We start from the raw sequence: 26,036 nt of genomic DNA, 5'->3' as shown, positions 1-26,036 counted from the left end.
CTAAAACCAGAGAATGCAAAACCTGGTGCAGCTCTTTATAGAAACCAATCAGCTTCCAGGTTTCATTGTCAAAGCCTAATTGAACAAACTGAAGTTAGAAGCTGATTGGCTACAGAGCACAGCTGCAACAGAATCTCAGTGCTCCAAATTTATTAAATCTCCCACATAGTAACCAATGAGAATTTACAGAAGTCAGACCTGCAAGAGATAAGAGAAGACTCTTTGACCACTAAGCAAGAAGAGCATTTGTGGGGTCAGGCACTGATGTTGGAAGAGAAGACCTGTCTTGCTATTCCAATTATTTCAGAATTAGTCAATAGGGTTGAGTTCAGTGATCTATGCCACCTGAGTTCCTCCTTGCCAAACCTGTCCAGCCGTGTCTTTATGGACATTGGTTTGTGTACATGGAACAAGAAAAGGACCTTCTCTAAACTGCTGCCACAGGGTTGCATGTGCAGAGGTGTCTGAAATGCCATTGCATGCTGTAGCATTTAAGCCTGGTACGCACGATGAGAATATTGGATGGAAAATGCCACTTTCTGAGAGTCCGTCTGATAATCTGATTTCTAGTACACAGCTTTCGAGAGCTGATCACGTCAGTTCATGCAAAATTATCTGAGGGGACAAGCATAAAAAATGTTCTCATACAATAACAGAACTAACTATTTTTGTTTAATCAGTGCAGTATTTGTCCGTAAAAAATTGAGTGACCAAGACCGTGCATGCTCAGAAACAAAAGAATGCATTACAATACAATAAATTACGGTACATAATCACGGGAAGTTGCATTCTATCTAGGGAATTTTTGCAACTCTAGTAACCTATTAATTTCTAATATAAGGCTAGCATGCAAAAAAGAAGAAAAAACAGACAATCATCTGATATTCTCATTGTGTGCACTAAGCTTTAGCCTAGCCATGCACCTTTAGATTTCTCTCTTTCAGTCCCAGGAGATAAACAAGAGAGATCACTTGATTTCCCTATCCTCTCTAAACAGCATGGATAAATGACGCTCTCCTGATGGCTATTGTATTCACACAGCTGCAGCACCCCGAACAGTGACTGCATATGATTTTCTGATCGGCTCCTTATATTTTTCAACCAAATTTTATCGGGTCAAGTGGTGCCTACATGGGCCACCCACAGCTTGAAATTCTTGCAGTATATGGCCAATTAAACAGTACTTATAACAGGAATAACGCAACTTCATCACATCATCTGGAGTAGCGGTTCTCAACCTGTGGGTCGTGACCCTTTGGGGGTCGAAACGACCCTTTCACAGGGGTCACCTAAGACCATCAGAAAACACATATTTCCAATGGTCTTTGGAACTGAGACACCGCTCCTCTATTCGTCTCCAGGTGGGTCCGCCCACATGCAGATACACCCACATACAAGTACCCAGCGTGATGACATCATCGCGCCAACCCCATCACATACACCCCGTACAAATACAGGTGTATGTCACAGGGTCGGCGCCATAATGTACTTATGTGGACCAGTCACACGTGTAAAGAGCAGCTACTGTGCTGAAAGCAGCTACTGTGCTGAAAGCAGCTACTGTGTAGAAAGCAGCTACTGTGTAGAAAGCAGCTGCTGTGTAGAAAGCAGCTGCTGTGTAGAAAGCAGCTACTGTGTAGAAAGCAGCTGCTGTGTAGAAAGCAGCTGCTGTGTAGAAAGCAGCTACTGTGTTGAAAGCAGCTACTGTGTTGAAAGCAGCAGTATTGGAGGTAAAACGACACTTCATTAATTATAATTACTGGGTAAATGTAAAATTATGAAGTAGCAACGAAAATAATTTTATGGTTAGGGGTCACCACAACATGAGGAACTGTATTAAAGTGTTGCGGCATTAGGAAGGTTGAGAACCCCTGATCTGGAGGGATGTCCACAAATGTTTGGCTACACAGTAAAGCACTCTGCTCCATGTACTACTATGTATGGGTTGGATATTATTGTGTATTTTTTAGAAGATTGCAGGAGCTTATACTCACCTTGCTGATTTTCGGCAACAGAGAGGTGTTGTCGTATAATCAGATCCATTGAGCTTTCGTATTTCAAAACGTAATAAGCTGTAAGAACAACCAAGAAAGTTTGCATGTTGCAGGCATTATTTCATACTGGAGTCCAACAGAATAAATGGACTTGTCAGGACATAAATCTAAGTGCTGCAGTTGGTAAATTGTTTTTGAAGGTAGAAGCTCCAGTGCTGTCATCTTTATCCTTACTTTACTTCTTGGCTAATACAGCAAACATGTTCATGTCAGTATCACAGCTCTTAAAAGGCTTTTCTAGAACATTTGTTTAGCTCATTACATGAAAGTAAAGTTAATAATATAACTTGGATTACAAAATCTGAAATTTTACTCAAATTAGTTGATGCAAAAATGAATACACCCCACAACAAAAACTACTACATCTAATATTTTTTATGACCTCCATGATTTGTAAGGACAGCACCAAGTCTTCTAGAGATAGAATGAACAAGTTGGCAACATATTTCAATATCTATTTTTTCCATTCTTCAAGAACGACCTCTTTTAGAGCCTGGGTGCTGGATGGAGAGAGAAGCTCAACTTGTCACTTCAGAATTCCCCATAGGTGTTCGATTGGGTTCAGATCAGGAGACATACTTGACCACTGGATCACTTTCACCCTGTTCTTCTTCAGAAATACAACAGTGGTTTAAGAGTTAAAATAGGCACCCAGGAGATGACATATCACTCCGGAGCAGCCTGTCAGATGCCTCTGAAAAGCAATCCACTGCGGATTGTGTAATGTATGTGGTTGCAGTGCATTGCTCTGGTCATTTAAGGGTTAAAATAAGTACCCTGGAGGAGACATATCACTTCCAAGCAGCCTGTCAGATGCCTCTGAAAAGCGATTCACCACAGATGGTGTAATGCATGTGGTTGCAGTACGGTGCTCTGGCTATTTAAGAGTTAAAATAGGCACCCAGGAGGTGACATATCACTCCAGAGCAGCCTGTCAGCTGCCTCTGAAAAGCAATCCACTGCGGATTGTGTAATGTATGTGGTTGCAGTGCATTGCTCTGGTCATTTAAGGGTTAAAATAAGCACCCTGGAGGAGACATATCACTTCCAAGCAGCCTGTCAGATGCCTCTGAAAAGCGATTCACCACAGATGGTGTAATGCATGTGGTTGCAGTATGGTGCTCTGGCCATTTAGGGGTTAAAACAGGCACCCTGGAGACGACATATCACTCCCGAGCAGCCTGTCAGATGCCTCTGAAAAGTGATCCACCACAGACGGTGAACACAGCTTGCAAGTGTAATTGAGCCCTAAATATGGCTGTAACGTGAAAAGTGGACTAACCCTTTAAAATAAGAAAACACGGTCCTCCATACAGCTCTGATCCCTGCATATCAGGGCAAGCCATAGATGATGCAACTTTCTTTCCTGCAAAGAAAACCGCTCAATTCTCCCATCAACACAGACAGTGCTGATGGGGGATGTGTGTTCTCCCATTCAGGAGCCTTCCTGGCCAGCAGAACACAATGGCTACTGCTGGTGGCTCCAGCCGCCGAGAGTAATTGCATGTAAAAAATCCAAGGAGCTGACTGCACTGAAGTCAATCAACAAATGGCCTGCAGTACAACCAGCCTGCCCATAGATGGATGGAATGCAGCCGCTGCCTGCTGAACCAGCAGAGATCCCATCCATCTATGGCAGGCTTAAGTCATTACAAGGAATTTATCAAAACTGACATGCAGTGACTTGGCATGGCAACCAATCAGCTTCTATCTTTCATTTTGAAATCTTAACTGAACAGGCTGAAGATAAAAGCTGATTGGCTGCCATGCACGACTGCTGGGAGCTCCAGTTTTGTTGAAGACACTTCATACAGTTCTGATCACTGCAATGATGACAGATACACATCCTCCGCTTGGTACATCTATACAGAAATACAAAGGAATTCACTCTACAATGATCAGCTCCCTGGGAGTACAGTGTGATCCGGGCACTCGGCCCCCTCCGCCATCACAGAGATCTCTCTAGGAACAACAAGTCCCAGCAGGCTCCCTCGCTCTCTGACTGTCGGGCACGCTGGGACTTTCAGTTCCTGGGGACCATGAGGGACACGTGACACCACACCGCCCCGATCCCATCCACACACAACCTTCTCACCTCCATCCAGCAGCCACACAGCGTGAACACAACACTGTATCCAGGCAACCAGGGACGCCACTGACTCCGCCTACAGGAGCCGCACTGGGCCAAATCTCCTCCATCCTCCCTTTACTGATCCTAGACAGAACGTTCTATGAATTCTGTATGGGGTGTTCATGCGTCAGCCTCACATCTCGGGGTGTAATGAACGCCTGAGCAGAGTCTGTCACCACAACTGCAAGAAAATCACAGGAAATCTCATTTGTTTAACTGCTTGACCTTTAGAAAGTTTTACCACCTTCATTCATGACCAGTAGCATGGTTTTGCTATTCAGTACTGTGCTACTTTACCTGGTAATTACTCAGTCATTCAACACTGTACGCAGTTTGTTCACATAGCGCTTTCTTTTGGTGGCATTTGATCACCACTGGATTTTTATTTTTTTATTATATAAATTAAAAAAGACTGAAAATTTTGAAAAAAAAAATATTTTCTACTTTTTGTTTCTACTTTCTGTTATAAAACATATTCAATAAAAATAAAAAATCAAATTGTTTAATACATTTAGACCAACACAGGGGCGGACTGACCATTTGGAAACTTGGGCACTGCCCGAGGGCCCAGGGTCAGTAGGGGGCCCCATGAGATGCCCCTGGTACCTTTTTCATAGGCTTTTTTGAGTTTGGGCAAGGACACAGGGGCCCCATGATCCCCTATTGCCCGGGGGCCCCATGAATTGTCAGTCCGCCCCTGGACCAACATGTCTTTGGTAGAAAAAAAAGAAAGTAAAATTCCAATAAGTGTATAATAATTGGTTTATGTTAAAGTTAGAGGGTCTACAAACTATTATTTATTTATTTCAGGTACTTATATAGTGCCATCAATTTACACAGCGCTTTACACATATATTTTGTACATTCACATCAGTCCCTAACCCTCAAGGGGTGTACAATCTAAGGTCCCTAACTCACATTCATTCATACATACTAGGGCCAATTTAGACAGGATCCAATTAACCTACCAGCATGTCTTTGGAGTGTGGGAGGAAACCCACGCAGGCACAGGGAGAACATGCAAACTCCAGGCAGGTGGTGCCGTGGTTGGGATTCGAACCAACGACCCTAGTACTGCCAGGTGGAAGTGCTAACCATTTAGCCACTGCGCTGCCCATATGGGATATATACTGGAATTTACGCAGCTATGGATGCTATAGCCGGTAATGGTGGTGATCAGCGACTTAACCACTTGCCCCCATGAAGATTTACCCCCCCTTCCTGACCAGGCCATTTTTTTGCATTACGGTGTTGCGTTATTTTAACTGACAATTGCGCAGTTATGTAACACTGCACCCAAACTAAATTTAAGTCCTTTTTTTCCACAAATTGAGCTTTCAATCGGTGGTATTTGATCGCCTGTGCGTTTTTTATTTTTTGTGCTATAAAAAAAAAGACTGACTACTTTGAGAAATAACTATATTTTTGACTTTTTGCTATTAAACATGTCCAGTAAAAAATATTTTTAAAAATCTAATTTAATTTTTGTAAACAGAACTGTGTGTGATTGGACACAACATTGGCTGAAATCTGCTGCTAAACTTGTCCATTTACACACACAGCGCTGCTTGGCCCCACTCCCTGTTTCCTCCTCACAGGATTTGATTGCTAACAGCAGGAGTCAATGGTTCCCACAGTTCCTGTGAATGCAGGAAGAGAGAGGAGAGAGGCACTACAGATGGGTGCAGTGATAAATCAAGGAGCGGGAGGGGTGATACAAATGCTGGGACATTTTTTGCCTGAATGCAGGGAATGCATTACAGCAATTCTAAAGGTTAATTTTTTTTTTAAAATAACAAGTCTATCAGGGGCGGACTGACAACTCATGGGGTCACCGGGCAATAGGGGATCATGGGGCCCCTGTGTCCTTGCCCAAGCAAAAAAGCCTATGAAAAAGGTACCAGGGGCATCTCATGGGGCCCCCTACTGACCCCTCGGGCACTGTCCGAGTTTCCAAATGGTCAGTCCGCCCCTGAAGTCTATACTTACCTGCTGTGTGCAGTGGTTTTGCACAGAGCAGCCCCGATCCTCCTCTTCTTGGGTGCCCCACAGGCTCTCCTGGCTTCTCCTGCCTGTTGGGTGTCCCCACAGCAAGCTGCTTGCTATGGGGGCACTTGCTGCTACGTGTGTCCATTCACACACGGAGACACAGCTTGGCCCCACCCCCTCTCTTCTCATCTGTGATTGAAAGCAGGGATTGAAAGCCAATGGCTCCCTTTTGCTATCTCAGCCAATGAGAGGCACAGACTCAGGACAGCCACATTGCTGGATCGTGATGGGGCTCAGGTAAGTATTGAGGGGGCTGGGGGCACTGCTGCACACAGAAGGGTTTTTACCTTCATGAATAGAATACATGAAGGTAAAAAACCTTCAGCCTTTACAACCACTTTAAGGAAAAGCAATGTGTAGCCTTTACAACCACTTTAAGATGAGTGTACTTGAGGCTGTGGGGTGGGGAATGCCCTGGACTAAGGTGATTGGCTTAGTACAGTGCCAACTTCATGGCAGGATCGCTCAGGTGGGTTTGGACTATCTTAACATACCTGAGCTCATGCCTAGTCATCAAGGGGTAGGCTGCCTAAACCCAGAGGAGACAGCTGGACTCCCAATGACGTCGTATGAAGATGACCATTGTAAGCCCTCCTAGAACTGGACAACTGTGCTGTAGCTGTCTTGGTCGGCAAGTGGTTAACCAGCAGCCTGTCTGGAAGGGTACTACACATGTATGTAGGTTGTCATACACAAATGTGTTGTAAGGTAACTGGGACGACCTTGTATGACTTTACAGGCCAAGGAACAGCTCTACTTTTGGGGCACACAGTATTATTATTATACAGTATTTATAAAGTGCCAACAGTTCGCTCAGCACTGTACATTACAATGGGAGACAGAACATGCGACAGTACAATAACAATACAATGTGATACACGAGGGGTTCGAGGGCCCTGCTCCTTGGAGCTTACAATCTAGGAGGGAGGGGATAGTGGCACAGGAGGAAATAGCTGTGGGGGATGGAGTGGTAGGAAGAGTGGAGGAGGTCGGGAATTAGCAGGGGGTGGGTTAGGCTTCCCTGAAGAGGTGGGTTTTCAGGGTGCGCCTAAAGGAGAGGAGAGTAGGTAATAGTCTGATGGATTGGGGTAGGGAGTTCCAGAGGATGGGTGACACCCTGGAGAAGTCCTGGAGGCGGGCATGGGAGGAGGAGATCGGGGAACTAGAGAGAAGGAGGTCTTGTGAGGAGCGGAGGATGCGTTTTGGGTGGTACTTGGATATTAGGTCGGTGATGTAGTTTGGGGAAGTATGATGGACAGCTTTGTACGTCAGTGTTAGGATTTTGAATTTGATCCGTTGGGCAATCGGAAGCCAGTGGAGGGATTGGCAGAGGGGGGTGGCGGATACAGAGCGGTTGGTAAGGTGGATGAGTCTGGCAGCCGTATTCAGGATCGATTGAAGCGGGGATAGTCTGTGGCGAGGCAGGCCAGTGAGGAGGGAGTTGCAGTAATCGAGTCGTGATATAATGAGGGAGTGGATGAGCTGCTTAGTGGTTTCTGGGGTTAGGAATGTGCGTATTTTGGCGATGTTGTGGAGGTGGAGTCTGTATGAGTTTGTTAGTGATTGGACTTGGGGCAGGAAGGATAGATTGGAGTCTAGACTGACACCAAGTACTCTGGCTTGCGGGGCAGGCCTGATGGTGGCATTGTTGGATGTGATGAAGAAGTCAGCGGGGGGGGTGTGCGGGCTGGGGGGAAGACTAGGAGCTCGGTTTTGGAGAGTATGGTCTCTTTCACACGGGCATTCTGTATGTCCATTTTTCAGCTGTCTGATTGATTGTTGATCCATGCACGGGAGCAGAGGCATTCGTTTTATAGGAATCCTCATATACCGCCTAGTCGCATTGGGTGTTTGGCCATTTATCCATTTCCTGCAGTGGAAAGGTTACATCTCTTGGAGGGATTGCTGTACAGAGCCTATTTGTTTCTTACTTCTTTTGAGTGCATAGTGGTGGATTGTCACAGATGTCACTTCATTTTGCTGGTCACCATTGATCTCTGATGGACTCTGCGCTTTTTGGACTTTATTTATGATACGTGTTATTTGATTTTTTTGTATATTCACTTCATATAAGTATACACAGATACTATTTGTACTCTTCATATGTTTCAGACATAAGCGCTGCAGCTTTTGTATGTGCTCATGTTTTCAGTGGAATAGGAGGGTTTACCACTTTGTGCTAGCTGCTTTTTCACTATTCTTCCTTTGTGCTCACTACATTTTTTTGACACTTTTGTAAAAAACACATGGCGAGATCTGAGGACCCCCTTTAAAGGGGGCTTCCAGATTCCCATAAGCCCCCTGCCAGCAGACCTCCACAACCACTGGCCAGGGTTGTGGGAAAGAGGCCCTTGAAGAGGCTTTGGAGGGCTGCCCTAAAGCACCCCCCCCCATGTTGAGGGCATGTGGCCTGGTATGGTTCAAGGGGGGCACTCATATGGATTTTTGGGAGTAACCCATAACATTTTGGCGTGGGGGTTCCCCTCAAAATTCACACGAGACCCAAAGTATAGATTTTCCTCAATCCATTGTTTTCTTAATTTTCAATGTCCAGCAATTCTTTTTTTTTTACATTTAGCTGTCAGTCGGCAACCCCGCTTACAACTGGCTCATCGGTTGTTAAGTACATGGTGGCCACCCACTCCTTAACAAGCATGATAGTTATTGGTTGTTAAGAACACCAGCAGCCGTCCACTTCCTAACAAGCAGTACATACTGCATGCCTCAACCACTACTTTATTACTGCATGCATTTACTGTAATTATTTATTTCCTGCTGTGAATTGACTTTAAGGGTTCTTTATGCAATATTTGTCAAGCGTTTTTGCTATTTGCAGTAAATACTGCATACTAGAAATAGTGAATTTACATTTTCAGTATCCCATGCGATATGTGGTCATGTGACCGATATAACACATGCAATAACCTTTAGTGAATTGTCCCCAGTATCTCTGATTGGGCTGTTGTTGTCAATTGCATTTTAGCTGCTTACTCAATTGTAAAAAATCATGTAAAGGTGCTAACCAGCTATATGTTTATAGTTGGATTTGCCTTTGTGTGTGTTTTAATGCAAACATCTGTTTTGCCCATACAAGCCAGAAAATAGGTGTTCTGTAACACTTTTATGCCCAGTGGTCATTGATGCCTAGATTCTCATATTAAATTTAGCAGCGTCAGCTTGTGTCTGTTAATTTGGCAATAATTTTATTACTAATTTACATGCCTAAATAATGTGAACATATTTTTTGTAATGGAATAAAAGGCTTTCATGTAGTGTTTTGTTTTACTAAATGTTCTGAAGTTTTTTAAATATAGGCTGATAAATACATGACCATGTAAAAAAAAATAATTTTTTTTTAAATAATTTTGATTGTTTTTTAAATACTTCAGTCTTGCTAGCGCATTATACATGTGACACTGCAGATGGACACCACCTCCTAAAGTGTTGTTAAACCTACGTTTAATAAATACTGCAAATAAATACTCCACCTCTGTGCCAAACATTTCCTTGGTGCGTCTTTTCATTTTTTTTTTGTAAATACCTAGTTGATCCAGCTATTCCATGTACTTCCCTTTTCTCAGTGTGCCCATTATAGCAGTCGATCCTCTGACTGCTGTGTTGCCACATGCATTGTACATGCTCCACTGTCAGCTGTTCACTTCATTCTTCCTCTTCTAACCTCTGATATCTGTGATAATAATAACAATTGCAGGGCGGAACCAGCAAGGAAAGATTGAGTGTTTCTTTCTCTTGCTGGTCATGCCCCTATTGCAGAACCTCTCATATGGAAGAAAAATATATATTGTTAAAAATATATATTTTTTAAATATATTCTTCAGATTTTTTTGAACATATAAAAAAGTAATTTTAACCCCTTGGCGCCGGCGCCTCCTGGCCCTTTAAGGGTTTCAGAAGCCGGGAGGCGGAGTTTTAGGGTCATGTGATTGCCGTGATTCGCCGTCACTGTGGTCACATGATCGGGAAAGGTCCCGATTGAAAGAGGAGATCGGAACCTTTCCGTGACTACCGGACATGTGTGCTAGGAGCGGGCAGGGCGTGCACTCTCAGCACATATGTTTTTCTTAATTGCACACAAATGTGCGGCCACTCGGCATCTAGGCCCAGACGCCGGGAAGCCGCACATTTGTGTGCAGCCGGTGTGAAGAGGTTAACATATATTTTAATATATATTTGTGAATGCATTCCAAAAATGTAGATTTGTATTTTTAAAGACATACAGTATATTTGAAATGTATTTTTAAAAATATTTTGTAAAAAAAAACGTATTTCAACATGCAGTGTATATATATATATATATATATTTATTTATTGAAATATATTTTGAAATATATTGAATATAGCCAAAATTGTAGCATTTCAAATATATGGCAATATGTTTGGGAAGAATATTTTAAAAATATATTTCAAATATATTTTTCTTCCATGTGCCTTGCAGGTTGGCTCCTAGATTGTGATTGGCAGCAAGTTCTAGAGGGAGCCTCATTGACAGTTTAATATCAGAAAAAAGCAGTAGCGTGCATCTGTAGGATTTGTATATAGGTGTTTTGCGACGTTTTTATAGGCAAAACAGAAATTGAAATGAAATTCGTCCAAAGTGTGGGAATCCTTGATTGTCACCAGAACTTCCCTTTTGGAATATTTCCCCTTTATTCCTGTTCTGGTTACAACCCAAAAATTCTGGATTTTCGTTAACTTTTAGTCTAGGTTCACACCTATGCGTTTTCCGCTGCATTTTGCGGAAATGCACAGCAGTTCATTTAAAATGATTTCCTATGGGACAGGTTGACATCTTCACGTTTTCATCTGGTGCGTTTTTTGGAAAGGGTCATGGACTTTTTAAAACGCAAAACGTTGCATTTTTGGTTCTATAGACTTCAATGGAGATGCTGCGTGTAGTGCATTTTTTTATGCATTTGTGATGTGTTTTTGATGTGTTTGATGCATTTTACATTTTAATCTGCCTAGCAACAAGAGAAAAAAACAAAACGCATAAAAAAGCAGCAAAACCGCATGTGCAAAAATGCAAAAAGCACCACAAAATGCACTGCAGAAATGGATCAAACGCAAACTGCATAGGTGTGAACCTAGCCTCACTCTTGGTCAAAACAGTAACCAGGACAAACAGAGAGGTTTAATATCCCTCATGGGGGTACAGACAGCAGTAAAAACCTAGCAGATGTTCTAATCCCTCTTCATTCCATCCAAAACAAAAAAAAAATTGTTATACTTTAACAGGCATATTATCACAGAAATAATATTGATGTACTCCTTGCATTTTACCTATGCTTTTTAGAAACATAGACAATTGTGTCTCCTAGTTCATCTAAATGCCTACCCAAATGTACATTTAAATGCAAATAAAAGAAAGAAAAAACATATTTGGTATACTGTATACTGTATGTGTGTAACACCAACAACTTTACAAACAGATTTTGTTTTTCAAACAAAACTGTTACTTTTTGATAAGAATCAAAGATCCTGAAAAAATAGGATTCTGTTTACAAATTTGGAGAAACAGTAAAATGCAAGTTAAAACATTTTAGGTGACAACAAGACCTCAAAGATTAATAGAGTTGGTGGAAAAGAAGAGAGAAAATGTAAAATTCTGAGCAGCAAGACTCTTTTTGTTTCCATCATTTTTATTACAGTTTTCTCAATAAACATTTTAACAAGTTGTCACATACTGTACATAAGTTATTTTTGGACAGTTACTGCTGATTGCAGAACTGTCCATACAAAGGCTGTCCATATCATGCAGCTAGAGTAATGCTTATTCCATGAAATCATTTTTATTCTTGTGTTCTTATCTTTATTCACCCACTTGCTATCTGGATGATTGTTACTGAATTTCTCTTACCAGTGCTAAATAATACCTTTATATTACATTCTTAATATGATAGATATATCTCTTAAAATATGTAGACTGCTCCTGATATTTTGTCTGTGAAAGTGCTTGTTTATCCAGGTCGTGGTGTAGCTAGTCGTAGGTATGTCAATAAACCAGATATGTTCTGTAACCTTGATGATGTTTCATCATTTAAACATACAGTTTTTCTAATGAGTGTCAGGAACATTCTCTTGGAACTCATTAAAACTGAAGAAGATGATTCAATATTGCAGAGAAACCTCTTCAACATTACACATGTTGAGCTGTATGTAACTACCCACTAGTTATTTTATTATATTTCAAATATTTAGGAAACTATCTAATATATGTGAAGGCTGCTTTTACATACTGGGGATAATTCATGCAAGCCGCATATTTTTTACTTAGCTCATGATTGCATAATTGAGGTTTGTTCAGCTGTACTATACTTAAGCTACTTTCACACTGATTTGCCGCATAAACATGTCAAAAACGCATATGCATTTTTGCCACATTTTTACTGTGCTTTAACTGTGCTTTCTGAGCATTTTTTAAAGGATATGTGAGTTAAACACTGCACCAAAAACGCTTCTCAGGAGTTTTTTAAGGTGTTTTTCAGGCATTTTTGAGGTGCTTTCTGTTGATTTCAATGAGAACAGGCATTTTTGAGGTGTTTTTTTTTTCACTGAAGAAACATGCTCCAAAGCTGCAAGCAGGAGTTTTTACACCGCAACAGAAGTGCAACAGAAGTGCAACGCCCCAGTGTGAAAACATACATAGACATACATAGACAAACAAAGGGAAGCATTTTTCTTGAGCTTTTCAGATGATTTTTTTAAATGCAAAAGCGCTTCAAAAACCCCTCAGTGTGAAAGTAGCCTAAGTGAAAATGTATTCCTTTGGTAACTAAACCCAACTGTCTACCATTTGTCAAACAGCTTGATTATAGTCTTAATAAAGAAAGCTGTTGCCAAATCCTTTAGGCGAGTTTACATAATAGGTCCAGGTAACAGTCTGAGAATGCAGTCAGGTGAAAGAATCTACCAAGATACTGAAAATTACATTTTAAAAAGTCATGAGTATAACTATTCCACTTAACATTACATTTTCTTATTTAAAAGCATTCCTACATTTAGCTATTCATTGATAACTCCTATTATACTTTTAAAACTACTTTAAACCACACAAGTGGTAGCAAGCTTTATCTCCTGTATGTAATAAATACGTGGTCACAAATGATGGACAAAAATTATCATGACGTTCCACTTTTATTATATTAACATTTTATTGAACAAACTAAATAAGTCAGTTTTGTAATATTATTCCACAACATACAGTGAATTTAAAAAGTCTACACACACCTGTTAAAATGTCAGGTTTCTGTGATATAAAAAATGAAACAAAGATAAATCATTTCAGAACTTTTTCCACCTTTAATGTGACCTATAAACTGTACAACTCAGTTGAACAACAAATTGAAATCTTTTAGGTAGAGGGAAGTAAAAATAAAAAACTAAAATAATATGGTTGCATAAGTGTGCACACCCTTAAACTAATATTTTGTTGAAGCACCTTTTCATTTGATGCCAGTACTCAGTCTTTTTTGGTATGAGTCTATCAGCATGGCACATCTTGACTTGGCAATATTTGCTCACTCTTCCTTGCAAAAACACTCCAAATCTGTCAGATTGCAAGGCATCTCCTATGCACAGCCCTATTCAGATCACCCCACAGATTTTTGATCGGATTCAGGTCTGGGCTTTGGCTGGGCCATTCCAAAACTTTAATTTTCTTCTGGTGAAGCCATTCCTTTGTTGATTTGAATGTATGCTTTGGGTCGTTGTCATGCTGAAAGATAAAGTTCCTCTTCATGTTCAGCTTTCTAGCAGAAGCCTGAAGGTTTTGTGCCAATATCGACTGGTATTTAGAACTGTTCATAATTCCCTCTAAGTTGACTAAGGCCCCAGTTCCAGCTGAAGAAAAACATAATGCTGTCACCGCCATGCTTCACTGTGGGTATGGTGTTCTTTTGGTGATGTGCAGTGTTGTTTTTGAGCCAAACATATCGTTTAGAATTATGGCCAAAAAGTTCAACCTTGGTTTCATCAGACCATAACATATTTTCCCACATGCTTTTGGGAGACTGCAGATATGTTTTTGAAAAATTTAGCCATGCTTGAATGTTTTTCTTCGTACGAAAAGGCTTCCATCTTTCCACTCTACTCCATAGCCCAGACATATAAAGAATACGGGATATTGTTGTCATATGTAGCACACACAGCCAGCACTAGCCAGATATTCCTGCAGCTCCTTTAATGTTGCTGTAGGCCTCTTGGCAGCCTCCCAGACCAGTTTTCTTCTTGTCTTTTCATCAATTTTGGAGGGATGTCCAGTTCTTGGTAATGTCAATGTTGCGCCATATTTTGTCCACTTGATGATGACTGTCTCCACTGTGTTCCATGCTATATCTAATACCTTGGGGATTCTTTTGCACCATTCTCCTAACTGATACCAATTAACAATGAGATCCTTCTGATGCTTTGGAAGCTCTCTGTGGACCATGGCTTTTGCTGTAGGATGAGACTAAGAAAATGTCAGGAAAGACCTACTAGAACAGTTGAACTTTATTTGAGAATAATCAGAGGTACTTTAAATGATGGCAGGTGTGTACTGACTCCTATTTAACATGATTTTGAATGTGATTGCTTAATTCTAAACACAGCTACATCCCCAGTTATAGGAGGGTGTGCACACTTATGCAACCACATTATCTTAGTTTTTTATGTTTACTTCCCCCACTAAAAGATTTCAGTTTGTTTTTCAATTGAGTTGTATAGTTTATAGGTCACATTAAAGGTAGAAAAAGTTCTGAAATTATTTATCTTTGTCCAATTGTTTTACATCACAGAAACCTGATATGTTAACAGGGGTGTGTAGACTTTTTATTTACACTGTACATATATTATCTTTGCTTGCACAGATAAAAAAAAACAGTTTTATTTTATATAACAGAGAGAAGACAAATTAAAGTGTATCTACATGTTTTTTAGTTTTGGGTAGAATAAGAAATGTTTCAAACCCTTCCTGATTTTTATGCTCCCTGTGTCCTTTTGAGGAGACTTCCTTTAACTTGCTCTACTGGAAACACAACAGGATATGGAAGCCATTCACTCTTAAATGTGAGTAGTCCTCACTGAGACAATTATCACTTTAAACTGGTATCCTCATTGAGAGATTCATCCTCACCTACTGCTGCGGTGGCCGCCAATATATTTTGGATTTCCAAGCTTTTTTTTCCCTAGTAAACAGGAAAATTAGAGAGGGAAAATCTCTCTAAAAAATGAATCCCAAATGAAGAGTATGGACTATAGGCACAATTTAATAATAATGTAATATTAGCATCAAGTTATCTCCAATAATACACCGTATATAGATGTAGTATACTTAGTAACAGTGACTTCAGCATTGGAACCTGCTCATTTTATACATGAACTATGATTAAGCACATTAAACAACTTCCTATTTGCACTAATTAAAATAATCAAATTTCCTGTAGGAAACCTGGAAGCCCCAGCAATCGCAAATATAGGTATTAAGCTGTAAATTTGTAACCATCTTCAATTTCACTATATATCACATTTACATACTACAGAAAATTAAGTACACTATGAGCAGAGCAGTCACAGTACTAGTGGCTGTTAAGCCAGCCATTGATGGATAAAAATTCTGCTGGTTCAGCAGGAACACTGACTGTGTTGATGGGCGAATCGAACAATTTCCTTTCCTTGAACCTATGGTTGTAGGAAAGAAAATTGCATAATGTATGGCCATGTCCTAATTTGGATGCCAATCTTGCGTTTCTGTAACCTTCATTGTTCTTCTTCATCCTTTGTATGTGGTTACACAGTGAGAAAATAATGTTCCCAGCTGTGATAGAAATGACAATGAAAGCAACACTAGATACTAACATGTACATCCTACAAATATAGTCACACTTGCTTTTATTAAACAAAAATAGGAAGCATTCCTTTTGGCATTAACAGTTATATGTACATTTAAACAGGAAACCAATCTAGAAGAAGATAAAAATGATGTAGCGCTAAAACACCCAGTTATAGCATCAGTACCTTAGGACATATAGCATAATGTTGAAATCCTATATAAACGTAATACATATATGTGCGTGATGATACTAACAAGGTAAAAGATGGAAAACAGATGTGCAACCCCTACACACAGTGCACATATATAGATATAAAGTCCAGTGATCCTATATCAATATTTTCACTCAAACAGAGTCCATGGACTGTATGTGGACCCGCACACCACCACGTGCAATCCGAAAACAGCCGAAGTGGCCTCTCACCTCCTCCCTGCGACCCTGCAGGGCCACAGAGCTTTAACAGATCCCCACTGAGTCAAGGTATGCTTCGTCTTGAGTGGATGGTTACTTTAGTATATCTCCAGTATACAGCTTCCACCTCTCCTATAGTATCCTCCGAGGTAAGCTGAGCAGGATGGACCCCAGCTCAAGCCCCCATAGGATAAAGGAAGCAAAAGACATCCTCCATAGTGTAAAACCGTTTAATGAATGCCAGAAAATAAATGTATAGTACACTCACATTTGCCAGATGAAATACAAGCTGTTTCCCATACCATGGGTGTAAGCGTGTGGCTGAGGGTGTACCAAGATGGCGCCGCGCCGGAAGTGCGTCACCACGTATTGCCGTCGACGCGTTGTGTCACGTAACCCCATGACTTCCTCAGGACTTCCTCAGGACTTCCTGAGGAAGTCACGGGGTTACGGCGCGGCGCCATCTTGGTACACCCTCAGCCACACGCTTACACCCATGGTATGGGAAACAGCTTGTATTTCATCTGGCAAATGTGAGTGTACTATACATTTATTTTCTGGCATTCATTAAACGGTTTTACACTATGGAGGATGTCTTTTGCTTCCTTTATCCTATGGGGGCTTGAGCTGGGGTCCATCCTGCTCAGCTTACCTCGGAGGATACTATAGGAGAGGTGGAAGCTGTATACTGGAGATATACTAAAGTAACCATCCACTCAAGACGAAGCATACCTTGACTCAGTGGGGATCTGTTAAAGCTCTGTGGCCCTGCAGGGTCGCAGGGAGGAGGTGAGAGGCCACTTCAGCTGTTTTCGGATTGCACGTGGTGGTGTGCGGGTCCACATACAGTCCATGGACTCTGTTTGAGTGAAAATATTGATATAGGATCACTGGACTTTATATCTATATATGTGCACTGTGTGTAGGGGTTGCACATCTGTTTTCCATCTTTTACCTTGTTAGTATCATCACGCACATATATGTATTACGTTTATATAGGATTTCAACATTATGCTATATGTCCTAAGGTACTGATGCTATAACTGGGTGTTTTAGCGCTACATCATTTTTATCTTCTTCTGCATCTTGTTTGATCTTGGGGTATTGGATCAGATGTCAGCAGCTTCATACGTCTATTAATTGTATTGTACATAGGAGCGCAAGCAGATCCCTAATATCATCAGGAAACCAATCTAGCCGTGCAGAAGAAAACCAGCAGCCAAGGGACCATCATAGGAAACCTAGTCTTGATTCTTTAGAACCATGTCTGACTGAAACAGATGCTATTCTCAAAATATAAAAAAAACAAAGGCAGGTGGAACAACAAAGATAGGACAATATTAGAAAAGTCATGATCATGACCAAGCAACTGACTACCTCGACCTGAATGTAGAATTCCAGAAAGGATAAAGCCTGCATGGGCTGAAACAGAATGGATAGAGGAATCTCCCATGCTGGGTGTTTAATTCTGACAGCTAGCGCTCACTATTGTCAGAATACTTGAACAATGACTGTGTTTGATTGGATGTATCCACTGTTTGGTCAAAAAATTTCCACCCAGCTCCATTAATGGCAGAAGGGTGCCAACAAGGTCACCCACAGCTCAAATGTCAACCAGTTAATCAGAAACTGGTTGAACTTCACTCCATGTTTTGCCAGCCTAAGGTATGGATCTGGTTGGATGCAATTGATCCTTGGAGAAAATTCTTAACAATGCATCTGATGTGAGGTTAACTGGACTGAGTATTATGGTCTTTGCCAATCTATAGTAAACCGACATGAAAAAGATGTTTGCAGTTGAGCCACTCACAAGAAATGTAACTTGGAAAACAACTTGAATTAATATGTACAAAAAAGCCACAACAGAGATAATAAAATTTGCCAGTTGTATTATTTCTAAAAAGAATGATTTTCTTTATTAATATGTTTTTGTACCAACATCAAAAATGTAATCTAGTGAAGTATTCCGTACGTTCTAAAATCCTGGCGCAGGATTTACTAAGTAATGAAAAGAAGCAATAGGTCAGCACAATGTATACACATATAGCTCTGCATAGTAGCCAATTTAGCTTCCAGTTTTTTTTTCAAAGCTAAATTGAACAAGCTGAAGTTAGAAGCTGATTGGCTACCATGTACATCTGCACCAGATATTGCATCCAGTTTTAGTCAATCAGTCCCATAATATGCAAGGTCTATGATCCAACAAAAAATCTACTTATTTGGAGCCATGTTGTTGATTTGCATTGAGATAAGTCCCTGCATAAAAGTCTTATTTTTATTGGCTTTTAAAGAACATATGAAATTGGAAAGTTTTTGATTTGGAGAATATGGTTGCCAACAATGACAATGGTGACGATTGCCAATAAAAAGAGGGCAAATCTTCCCAGCTGGGAAACAAATTTAAATGAAAACTTGATAGGATCTTACCTTTCCCTACCCTATCTAAAATAATTTTCTATACATATGCTTTAATTAAAAACAAGTAACATAATTATTAGTTCCTAAATGTCTTAAGCCAATACACTGCACACAGATGCACAAATCTAGGAAGTAGTAACAGTGACTTCAGCACTGAGACCTGTTTGTTTTATACAAAAAAGACTCTTCAGCATCATTAACAGCTTCCTATTTCCGCTAATTAAAATGATTGCATTTCCTGTAGGAAAAGCAGAAGCCACAATAATGCAAACAATAAAAATCAGGCCATAACCATCACTAACTTCAGTAAATATCATATTTAGCATGCCATAGAAAATTAAGTACGCAATGAGCAGAGAAGTCACAGTTTTGATGGCTTTAAAGTGGGATGATAGTTTACTATATCCAGAACCTTCATTGTTCTTCTTAATCTTTTGCAGGTGGTTACACAGGGAGAAGATAATAGTTGCAGCTGTGATAGAAATAATAGTGAATGGAATACTAGCTACTAACATGTAAATCTGAAAAATACAGTCACACCTGCTTTTATAATTCAAATGAACATAGGATACATTCCTTGTAGCATTAGCAGCAAGTAATGAGATATCTATGTATATTTCCCAATAAGCAGCCAATCCAAAAGCCCAGGATATAGTACAGGAGAAAACCAGCAGCCATGGGACCATCACAGGAAGCTTAGTCTTGATCTTGTAGAACCATGCCCGATTGAAACTGGGGATCTTAACAGAATAATAGAAACACAGGCAAGTAGAACACCAGAGACTGGATAATGATAGAGAACTTAAAATAACAACCAAGATATTGACTACCCAGACTTGAATGTAGAATTCCAGAAAGAAAAAGGCACAGATCTGGCTAAATGCATTCGATCCTTGCAGGAAAAGGTTATTAATGGCAATGGAGTTGATAATCACATCAACTGAGCTGAGATTTCTAGTCTTCCTCCAGTCTACAAAGGAAAAATTCAAGATAAAAATGTTTGCGATTGAGCCAGTCACAAGAAAAATTAGGTGGAAGACCACTGGAAGTATAATGTACAAAGAAGCCATGGCAAGAAAAGTTGAGGAATGTCTACAGTTTGTAGTTTAATAATTTTTCATCTGATATAAAATGTCCAAGTATGTAGTTAAAAACAGTGACGTAAAAGGTGTACCGTACATTAAATCCTCAGTGTATAGAAAAAATACATTGCATTACCAAGAAATGATATAGGCTCAAATTGCTCTTTCAAGTTTACTCATATATAATCTTATGAAAATATGTGCAAATGGCTAGAATCTAGTTTTCAATTGCCTGTTTTCATTTCTACACGACATATTCAAATAATGAGGCTTTCATACTATATTCTATTTTCAGTTTCAGTGCAGAATATTCAAAATATTGTAAGTATATGTAAACTCTAACAACAAATGTCTTCTATTTTCTCCTTTTTTGTCTGTTAAATATTCCATTAACAGCCTTATGTTTTATCTGGTTGATACATAAGTGTAAAAGAAATGTGTTAATCTTTTCAAAAATCCAGTGCTGCCCTGTATTCTGTGCACTCTACTGTCCTATCTCAAACAGTGCTCTCATGATGTATTTTCAGAATACAGATAAAGGGAGGGGGTGGTAATCTGTAGTCCTAATAAACTTCCTGTCCTAGGCTCACAACACCTCATCACTAAAGATATAGTGTCTAAAGTATCAGTGAGATATTCTGAAAAGATGGAGAATCTCCCTGTTAAAAAAAGGAACAAAAAGCCCTCCAACTGCCTGCCTTGCTCTTGTTCTCTGCAGTTTAGAAACATTCTGATAATCCCAAAAATGCAAAACCCAAGATAAATCAGCCTTAATAAGTTAATTCTATTTTGTACCTACTTACTCATATCTCACATCCAGAGATACCTCCACCTCTTTGACAACCAAAGAAACATCACAAAATGTAATCATATCTTCAAATTCTCATTTCCAAAGGATTATTAAAAGCTCAAATTTACAACAGAGGTAGTACGCAAATATAGACATACTGTCCTACACTCAACCACAGCACATGCCTTAGGTTCAAAGACACTAACAAATACATATGTTTTCCTAAAGCTACTCACTTCAGGATTTAGGAGCAATATTGGAGTACTTGTGTTCTCCACTATAAATGAAATTCATACTTACCAGATGATCAGACCTCAAACTGCATAATAGAGGCACTTTGCCCAAGTGGGAGATGCCACACTATCTCAATGAAGTAGATTCTCTCACATGGATATTGAGAGTAAAGTGCTGCTGCTGCAAGATTGCTTAAAACTTTATGACTTTGGATGTCTATGTTCATCGATCTTGCTAGCAGGTATGGACATTTCACAGATCCTGTTTTACTAATATCACAATGTTTATGTAGCGACTCCTTCCAATGCAAATAAACATCGGCCTCTAAACTTGCAGATGTTTTATTGGATCATAGTACCTAAACAATATACAGTATTTGCTACTAATGAGACTACTCCTTTTGCTAAATCCTACCATACTAAAGCAGTCCATAGTATGAGATTATGCAATTTTCTTTCCATCCACCATGGGTGGATGGAAAGAAAATTGCTTGGTTCCCACATTAACACAGTCAGCGTGATGGGGGAAACCCTCCTTCAGCACTATTTTGTGTTCTTCCCAGCTGCCAGAACACAATGATCACTGGCAGTGGCTGTAGCCGCCGCCAGTAATAGCATGTAAAAAATATGACTGGCTGGTTGTACCCAAGTCGATGGATCAACCTGAGTACAACCAGTCTGCCCATAAATGGGTTGAATCTTGGCCACTCCCTGCTGAGCCGGCTAAGATTTGACCCATCCGTGGCTGGCATTAGTAACCATCCTACAGCATACTCATCAGCACATGCTGCATGTAACGTTTCTAAAGCATTGTTCTCCTGTCTGTCTATACAACTTCCAAATTCACAAATGTGCTTTGTATATTGCCTCTCAATGGCACAGCATGTCAATTAAAGTGTACCTAAACCCAAGAACAAAACATGTATTTAATTGCAGCATGTGATTCCTTATATGTAGTGGCTCTATTCATTTTCTTTTTTTTAGACTTTTTTTCTTTTATTTATAGCTGTATTCCTGCCAGTAGCGCACTACCTGCCCTATGTTGACAAAGCTGACTAGCTGCACTGTATCTTTAGTGATGAGGTGTTGTCAGCCTAGGACAGGAATTATATTAGGACTACAGAACACCACTCCCTCTCCTTATCTGTATTCCTAAAATACATCATGAGAGCTTTTTTTGAGATAGGACAGTAAAATGCACAGAACACAGGGCAGCACTGGATTTCTGAAAAGATTAACAAATATTTTTTACACTTTTAGTTGCAAGAAAAAGTATGTGAACCCCTTGGGATTACGTGGAGTTTTGCATGAATTGGGCATAAAATGTGCTCTGAACGTCATCTAAGTCACAACAATAGAAGAACACAGTCTGCTGAACATAATACTACACAAACATTAGATGTTGCCATGGTTTAATTGCACATAACATGTAAACATTCACAGTGCAAGGAGGAAAAAGTATGTGAGGCCCTAGCTTAATGACTTCTCCCAGACCTAATTGGAGCCAGGAGTGAGCCAACCTTGACTCCAATCAGTGTGATGATATTGGATGTGTTGCTGACAGCTGTCCTGCCCTTAAAAAACACACACCTGTTTTGGGTTTACTGGTTTCAAGAAGCACTGTCTGATGTGAACCATGCCTCGCAGAAAAGAGCTCTCAGAAGGCCTACGATCAAGAATTGTTGACTTGCATGACGCTGGAAAGGGTTACAAAAGTATCTCCAAAAGCCTTGATGTTCATGTGTCCATGGTAAGACAGACTGTCTACAAATGGAAAAAGTTTAGCACTGTTGCTACTCTCCCTAGGCATGGTCGTCCTGTAAAAATGACTGCAAGAGCACAGCGCAGAATGCTGCATGAGGTAAAGAAGAATCCCAGAGTATCAGCTAAAGACCTACAGAAATCTGTGGTACATGCTAACATTTTTGTTGACACATCTACAATAAGGAAAACATTAAACAAGAATGGAGTACATGGGAGGACACCACGGAGGAAGCCATTGCTGTCCAAAAAGAATAATGCAGCTTGTTTGAAGTTTGCAAAAGAGCACCTGGATGTTTCACAGCACTACTGGCAAAATATACTGTGGACAGATGAAACCAAGATTGAGTTGTTTGGGAAGAACACACAACACTATGTGTGGAGAAAAAAAGGCACAGCATGCCAACATCAAAACCCCATCCCCACTGTAAAACATGGCGGAGGGAGCATCATGGTTTGGGGCTGCTTTGCTGCCTCAGGGCCTGGACGGATTGTTGTCATTGATGGGAAAATGAATTGCAGAGTTTATCAAGACATTTTGCAGGAAAACGTACGACCATCTGTCCGCCAACTGAAGCTCCGCAGAGGATGGGTGATGCAACAGGACAATGACCCAAAGCATACAAGTAATTCAACAAAACAATGGCTGCAACAGCAGTGGCCCATTCAGAGTCCTGACCTCAACCCGATTTAAATGCTGTGGCATGACCTTAAGAGAGCGATTCACACCAGACATCCCAAGAATATTGCTACACTGAAACAGTTTTGTGAAGAGGAGTGGTCCAAAATTACTTCAGATCGTTTTGCAGGTCTGATCTTCAACTACAGGAAATGTTTGGTTGAGGTTATTGCTGCCAAAGGAGGGTCAACCAGTTATTAGGTCCAAAGGTTCACATACTTTTTCCTCCCTGCACTGTGAATGTTTACATGTTATGTGCAATTAAACCATGGCAACATCTAATGTTTGTGTAGTATTATGTTCAGCAGACTGTGTTCTTCTATTGTTGTGACTTAGATGACGTTCAGAGCACATTTTATGCCCAATTCATGCAAAACTCCACGTAATCCCAAGGGGTTCACATACTTTTTCTTGCAACTATAAGTGTAAAAAATATTTGTTAATCTTTTCAGAAATCCAGTGCTGCCCTGTGTTCTGTGCATTTTACTGTCCTATCTCAAAAAAAGCTCTCATGATGTATTTTAGGAATACAGATAAGGAGAGGGAGTGGTGTTCTGTAGTCCTAATATAATTCCTGTCCTAGGCTGACAACACCTCATCACTAAAGATACAGTGCAGCTAGTCAGCTTTGTCAACATAGGGCAGGTAGTGCGCTACTGGCAGGAATACAGCTATAAATAAAAGAAAAAAAGTCTAAAAAAAGAAAATGAATAGAGCCACTACATATAAGGAATCACATGCTGCAATTAAATACATGTTTTGTTCTTAGGTTTAGGTACACTTTAATTGACATGCTGTGCCATTGAGAGGCAATATACAAAGCACATTTGTGAATTTGGAAGTTGTATAGACAGACAGGAGAACAATGTTTTAGAAATGTTACATGCAGCATGTGCTGATGAGTATGCTGTAGGATGGTTACTAATGCCAGCCACGGATGGGTCAAATCTTAGCCGGCTCAGCAGGGAGTGGCCAAGATTCAATACATTTATGGGCAGACTGGTTGTACTCAGGTTGATCCATCGATTGACTTGGGTACAACCAGCCAGTCATATTTTTTACATGCTATTACTGGCGGCTACAGCCACTGCCAGTGATCATTGTGTTCTGGCAGCTGGGAAGAACACAAAATAGTGCTGGAGGAGGGTTTCCCCCATCACGCTGACTGTGTTAATGCGGGAACCAAGCAATTTTCTTTCCATCCACCCATGGTGGATGGAAAGAAAATTGCATAATCTCATACTATGGACTGCTTTAGTATGGTAGGATTTAGCAAAAGGAGTAGTCTCATTAGTAGCAAATACTGTATATTGTTTAGGTACTATGATCCAATAAAACATCTGCAAGTTTAGAGGCCGATGTTTATTTGCATTGGAAGGAGTCGCTACATAAACATTGTGATATTAGTAAAACAGGATCTGTGAAATGTCCATACCTGCTAGCAAGATCGATGAACATAGACATCCAAAGTCATAAAGTTTTAAGCAATCTTGCAGCAGCAGCACTTTACTCTCAATATCTATGTGAGAGAATCTACTTCATTGAGATAGTGTGGCATCTCCCACTTGGGCAAAGTGCCTCTCTTATGCAGTTTGAGGTCTGATCATCTGGTAAGTATGAATTTCATTTATAGTGGAGAACACAAGTACTCCAATATTGCTCCTAAATCCTGATGTGAGTAGCTTTAGGAAAACATATGTATTTGTTAGTGTCTTTGAACCTAAGGCATGTGTTGTGGTTGAGTGTAGGACTTTCCTATGGAGGCCTCATCTGGACCCACTCACTCAGACCCAGTGGTCGGAAAGATGGTGGGGTTGGTTTGCTTCTATCCCCACTGAGCACCTTTCAAGTCCTCCCTAACCCTCCCTCTCTATCCTTCTCTACTTTCGAGACTCACTGCATCCGGATGTTTTCTCCCATTCTGAAGATTGCAGTGATCTATCGGCCTCCTGGAATGGTGTCCCACTTTCTTGATGATTTCTCCACCTGGCTACCCTACTTTCTCTCCTCTGAACTATCCACTATCATTCTCGGACATTTTAACATCCCTATTAATGTCAACAACCCGGCTACATCCCAACTCTTCAACCTAACCTCATCTTTTGCATTAGCACAATGTATACAGTCCTCCACTCACTCTGATGGGAATACATTAGACCTTGTTTTCTCCCATCTTTGCACTCCCTACAACCTCACAAACACCCCCTTTCCTCCCTCTGATCACAATCTCATCACCTTCACAGTCTTCTTGTCTTCAAACACCTATCCCTCCAAGCAGCAAACAATTACCCGCAGAAACCTTCACATCTTAAACCCTGCTCCTTTCCACTCTGCAACTGACCAACTCTATGACAGAATCTCTCCCCTGTCCTGCCCTGACCTGGCCACTGCTGTCTACAACAGTTCGCTTTCATCTGCATTAGACTCGCTTGCTTCTCTAACAACATGAAGCATCAGGCCCCGACCGTTACAACCTTGGCAGACTGACGACACCAGAAATCTTAAACAACATAGTCATGCGCTGGAGCGATTGTGGCGTAAAACCAAATCCCAGCAAGCATTCACCCGTTATAAATCTGCTTTCTTAACATACAATTC

The 26,036-nt window shown here is 40.5% G+C and overlaps 2 protein-coding genes across 2 annotated transcripts in view; both read right to left on the bottom strand.

The window, feature by feature from the left end:
- LOC149457767 (cilia- and flagella-associated protein 46-like) overlaps positions 1-2,068 on the bottom strand; it is a 201,884-nt gene extending 199,816 nt beyond the window's left edge. Inside the window, exon 1 of the mRNA XM_089683217.1 lies at positions 1,995-2,068. Within this exon, the coding sequence (XP_089539343.1) occupies positions 1,995-2,043 (49 nt within the window). The 5' untranslated portion in view covers positions 2,044-2,068. The remainder of the gene's footprint in view (positions 1-1,994) is intronic.
- A 16,950-nt stretch (positions 2,069-19,018) lies between these two features.
- Positions 19,019-19,963, bottom strand: LOC149457766 (taste receptor type 2 member 40-like). Its single transcript, XM_089683112.1, has one exon. The coding sequence runs from the start codon at positions 19,961-19,963 to the stop codon at positions 19,019-19,021; it is 945 nt and encodes a 314-aa protein (XP_089539238.1).
- Between the last annotated feature and the right edge of the window lie 6,073 nt (positions 19,964-26,036).

This window comes from Staurois parvus, unplaced genomic scaffold, assembly GCF_062004578.1.
Source record: "Staurois parvus isolate SC_StPar_1 unplaced genomic scaffold, SC_StPar_1.0 ptg000303l, whole genome shotgun sequence".
Lineage (NCBI taxonomy): Eukaryota > Metazoa > Chordata > Amphibia > Anura > Ranidae > Staurois > Staurois parvus.
The sequence above is the reverse complement of the archived record's forward strand: the minus strand, read 5'-3'. Positions and strand labels throughout refer to the sequence as shown.